This window comes from Plectropomus leopardus, unplaced genomic scaffold, assembly GCF_008729295.1.
Source record: "Plectropomus leopardus isolate mb unplaced genomic scaffold, YSFRI_Pleo_2.0 unplaced_scaffold12582, whole genome shotgun sequence".
Classification (NCBI taxonomy): Eukaryota; Metazoa; Chordata; class Actinopteri; order Perciformes; family Serranidae; genus Plectropomus; species Plectropomus leopardus.
Window position 1 is genome coordinate 1,120 of NW_024613373.1, and position 3,079 is coordinate 4,198.

The 3,079-nt window shown below is 39.1% G+C and overlaps 1 protein-coding gene across 1 annotated transcript; it reads right to left on the minus strand.

Annotated features, from left to right (window-relative positions):
• Positions 1 to 523: 523 nt before the first annotated feature.
• Positions 524 to 1,842, minus strand: LOC121963805 (protein kinase C alpha type-like; the record flags this gene model as incomplete). Its single annotated transcript, XM_042514050.1, has 3 exons — positions 524 to 617; positions 1,112 to 1,246; positions 1,686 to 1,842. Coding segments are annotated over 3 exons (386 nt in total), but the record flags the coding sequence as incomplete, so codon positions are not given.
• Between the last annotated feature and the right edge of the window lie 1,237 nt (positions 1,843 to 3,079).

Sequence of the window (3,079 nt, forward strand, 5' to 3'; positions counted from 1 at the left end):
AATTCTCAGAGTGCAAAAAGACCACGAGCTGCTGAGGTCTCTGAAAGCTGCAGCTGTCACACTGTGATTATTAATTTATTAGCTGTAGCAGAGGAGAGCATGTGACCATCATCTCCAAATTCTAATACACATGCTCGTTTTTTAAGTGGCTGAAGCCAGCCATGAACACACTCATACTCACCCATTTACAGTGAATTAAGGAAAAGGCTGAATGGGATTAACAAGGTTAAAGTGATTTCGGAAAGATGTTGTCCGCCTTTAACGGCTGCCTTAGTCACACAGCCAGGCAGGACTGTGCCAAATACAGAATTACCACATCAACAATGAGTCAGGTTTATCAATGTAAATATCAAGTCCTCGGTAGTTTTTACATATCCGGACGAAAAAACTCTCGATGAAAGCCAATGGTTGACACACTTTGATGTTGCAAAGACTAAACAAGAACTCAAGTCAATAGTTCAAGTCAACAAACAGAAAGAGAGACAAAAAGTGATAATAGTGATTATTTGAGCACAGTCCTCACCTCAAATTTTTGCCTCAGTTCCTCATTCCCGTCATCCTCCTCTGAGATGGGAACATTATAGTACTCCCCCTCCTCCTGGCACAGTAACTTATACCTGTAAGAGAAGGATGGGTAGGTGGAGGGAGACAGCAAACTTTGTGAGAACAGTTTTATTCAACCGTCTTCCCTTCTTCTATTCTAGTATTCTACTTTTCCACTGATTTAGACTAACTGGGTCTGGATAATGTCTGGAACCAAAAGCCTATTTGCCTCTGCTGGGTTTCAAATCAGCATGACACAAATATCGGACAAATTTACACTTGTTTTGGCTCGAGGTGGCCATCAATCAATACAGAAGAAGTTATTGCCCAAACTCGACCTACTGTTGATACTTTTGCACCTTTGTGCACCTTAGCACTTTTGGAATAAAAACAACGTTGAATATGAAACAGTTATTTAGGGTTTTTTAAATATTTAAACTTTAATGAAGCCTTTAAGTGTCCAATAACATATATCATAGAGTGCGTGAGCTTAATAGCTGCCGGGCCTCAAACTGGAAACTTTCAAACAATACGTCAGGGTGAATAACAACATGGAAGTGAGCATTACCAGCCACAGACTGGGGCCTTCATGAGCTCTGATACGCCGAAGGAAAGAGCCCCCATGAAGTCGTTCCTAGTGGTCCGGTCCCAGTCCCACACCTCCACTGACAGCCTGCGGTCCTTATCTGAAGGCTTCAGCTTGCTGTACAACACACAGATACACATTTTTTACATTCAGACATCAGGTGATTGTAAAGCATTGCACTTTATTGTTATATGTTATATCGTTTTATGTTTGTTATATATTTGTAGTGATAGTAATAGCAGTGATAATAGTATAGTGGTAGTAGTTGTGTAGTGCTAATAACATGATTAATGACTTAAAAACACTAAATAATTTAATTTCAATAATTTATGGAAAAAAAGAATTAAAATAAATAAAACACATTTTAACAGCAGCCACATCAGTGTCAGCAGTACTAAAAGTATAAGAATAAGCATTAGAAGATACAGTATTTTTTTTAATGTAGCTACTGCTGACACTTCCTTTTAAAAAAATTGATAATGTAACATTTCAACATATCCCAAAGTGTGGCGTAGCCGCTGTTAGGGACAGAGGTGACAATGTGTCATTTACTCACAAATTAAAGGTCTCGTTCCATTTGGGGTTGAGGTTGGAGCGGATGGTTTTGGTCTTCTGCTTGGTCTCATTTTTGGGGTCTGGTATTAGCTTGAGCTTCACGTATGGATCAGACAGGCCGTTTGGGTCCATGGGGATCAGATTTTTGCCTTCACCCACTGATGGAGAGAAAAAGAATAGGGGGAGATTATTTATCTATAGAGACGTAGATGAACTCCATAAAAGTTTTGTGTATGTAGAGAATTAGTGACTGTAAAAGTACTGTTTTCATTTGCAACACTGAGTATCACTAAATGACGTAAAGCACAATGGTCTTAGTGTTTTTCCCTATTCAGAAACAAACTGAGCTGCTAGTTCCTGCACTAACACCTGAAGAACTGAATTGGCTAAGTGAAAAAATTAATGAAAATAAAAACACAGTCATAAATAACAGCATAAATTAATAAAAGCAAAGAATATCTTGAAAAAATCATAACACAAACAGCATCCCAAAAACAAAAAAATTGAACAAAATACAAACAAATAGAAACCAGAGCGTGGCCAGGCTTGTCTTCATGATGATAGTTAAAAGACAAAAGAAAGCTGATGGGTCTTTAGACAGGTTTAACAGGTAAAGCTGGAAAAGACTGTTAGGGGCAAACAACTCCACAATTTACGGCCAACAGCTGAAAGTGCTCGGTCCCATTCCTATTTTTTTAACTGGAAGGTGAGCAGTAATTGGTCACCAGATCTGAGAAGGTCGGAAGCAAGCCCCCAGGAACAGCGCTGGGCTTCGAAGCCAATTGACATATTGGCCAAACATGGAATTACAACATCCAGCTCCATCATGTGATGCCATGGGGCCCAAAAAGACTTTTTTCCCATAGACTAACATTGTGAAAAAATATGTCTAGAGATGAGTGGATACATTTTTTGAGCGCCATAACCTTCCAGAAATAACTTGTTTTACTATCAGACTTTGATCCATTTGTTCCAATAATACATTGAGAGTCTAGAAGAGCTGCACAATTAAATAATTTTATCCCAGCTGAACTTAATAAAAGGCTAAATTGAAAAAAGCCATCGTGGGCAGAGAAAATCTCTAGTAAACTTGCTCTAACGGCTCCTCAATGTTTAGGACCCAGGTACTTTCTTACTGCAGAAATAAAGTTTTTTTTTTTTTGGCTTCATGCGCCACTGAGCAACTTTCCTGGGAAAGAATGCAGGCCTGCCTCCAACCCTGTATTCAGTTCTCTCTATACATCCATGAGCAGGGATGAGCAGTCCAGAGATGTTTCCTGGTGCCATTCCATGCTGTTCTTCAAAAACAAATAACAAAATCTTAAAAATCAATTCTGCACTTCACTGGTAACCAGTGAAGAGAGGCCAGTACAAGGGAGCTATGGTCTCTTACTG